At 61.2% G+C, this 1,233-nt stretch overlaps 1 protein-coding gene across 1 annotated transcript in view; it reads right to left on the reverse strand.

Moving 5' to 3' along the window:
* Positions 1–644: 644 nt before the first annotated feature.
* The window catches only part of LOC111734598 (ras-related protein Rab-17-like), a gene marked incomplete at both ends in the record, with an annotated part of 5,423 nt that continues 4,834 nt past the window's right edge, over positions 645–1,233 (reverse strand). Inside the window, one exon of the mRNA XM_023526691.1 lies at positions 645–770. Coding sequence (XP_023382459.1) covers positions 645–770 — 126 coding nt within the window. The remainder of the gene's footprint in view (positions 771–1,233) is intronic.

The raw sequence follows: 1,233 nt of genomic DNA on the forward strand, positions 1-1,233 counted from the left end.
GGGGCGCCCCTCCTCCTGGACCCCGAGTCGCCTCTCCCTCTCGCTGACGCCAGCCCCTAATGTGGCCTGGATTCACCCTGGCTACTTTTCTACAGCTGCCCACGTGCTCCTGGTCCTAAACATAGTGGGAAGTGCATGTGTGTGCATGTGTGTGCATGTGTGTGCATGTGGTCTATAAGTGTGTGACACAGTGTGTGCATATGGTCTATAAGTGTGTGACACAGTGTGTGCATATGGTCTATAAGTGTGTGACACAGAGTGTGCATGTGTGGGTGAGTGCAGGTGTGCGTGTGTGCATGTGTGCATGTGCGTGTGACAGCATGTGCTCGGGTGCATGTGTGTGTATATATGTGTGGTGTGTGTGTGTGGTGTGTGTGACACAGCGTGTACATGTGCGGGTAAGTGCAGGTGTGCGTGTGTGTGCATGTGCGTGTGACAGCGTGTGCTCGGGTGCATGTGTGTGCATGTATGTGTGGTGTGTCAGTGTGTGGTCTGTGTGACACAGGGTGTGCCTGTGCGGGTGAGTGCAGGTGTGCGTGTGTGTGCGTGTGTGCACGTGTGTGTGACACAGCGTGTGCACGTACGGCAGGTGTGTTTTGGGGTCGCCCCTTCTCCAGGGACACGGTGGCCCGTCGCAGTCCTACCTCGACACTGACCTCGCGCTCCTCCCCGAGGTCCGTCTTGTTGCCGACCAGCATGACCACCACGTCTCCCAGAGGGAGCTCCTTCTCCAGCTCCTTCAGCCACTGCTGAGCCTTGCAGAAGGAGTCCTAGGACAGAAGTGAGGCGACACTCAGGGGTGGCCCTCAGCGCTGGCCCCAGAACAAAGAGCAGGTGCCGATGGCCGCAGCATGTAAAACGGCGTACAACCCCGCTGGCTGTATGGCGGACCAGACCGTGCCCCCCGCCCCCCGAGGGCTGCTCTGTCCCCTTGGAAGGGGCGGCGCGTCTTCTCCAGGTTTGTGGGCGTCCAAGTCACAGGGCAGCTCGTTCCCCACAACAAGGCCTGGGAGGCTGGAAGCTGTGGGACGTTCGAGCCAGACCTCCAGCTCCTGCAGCCCCCACTCCTGGAGGCCCTCAAGGACTTCTCTGTGCAGGAGGCTTTGGGGGAGTGACTGTCACCCTCAACCCTGATCCAGGACCCCGCAGACCTGGGCCCCACGCCGCCCCTCTCCCTCCCTGCGGCAAAGCTGACCAGGCCGGCCCGCCTTCAGCCGCAGGCCCCAGGGCTCC

The sequence above is a fragment of the Pteropus vampyrus genome, unplaced genomic scaffold, assembly GCF_000151845.1.
Source record: "Pteropus vampyrus isolate Shadow unplaced genomic scaffold, Pvam_2.0 Scaffold2276, whole genome shotgun sequence".
Lineage (NCBI taxonomy): Eukaryota > Metazoa > Chordata > Mammalia > Chiroptera > Pteropodidae > Pteropus > Pteropus vampyrus.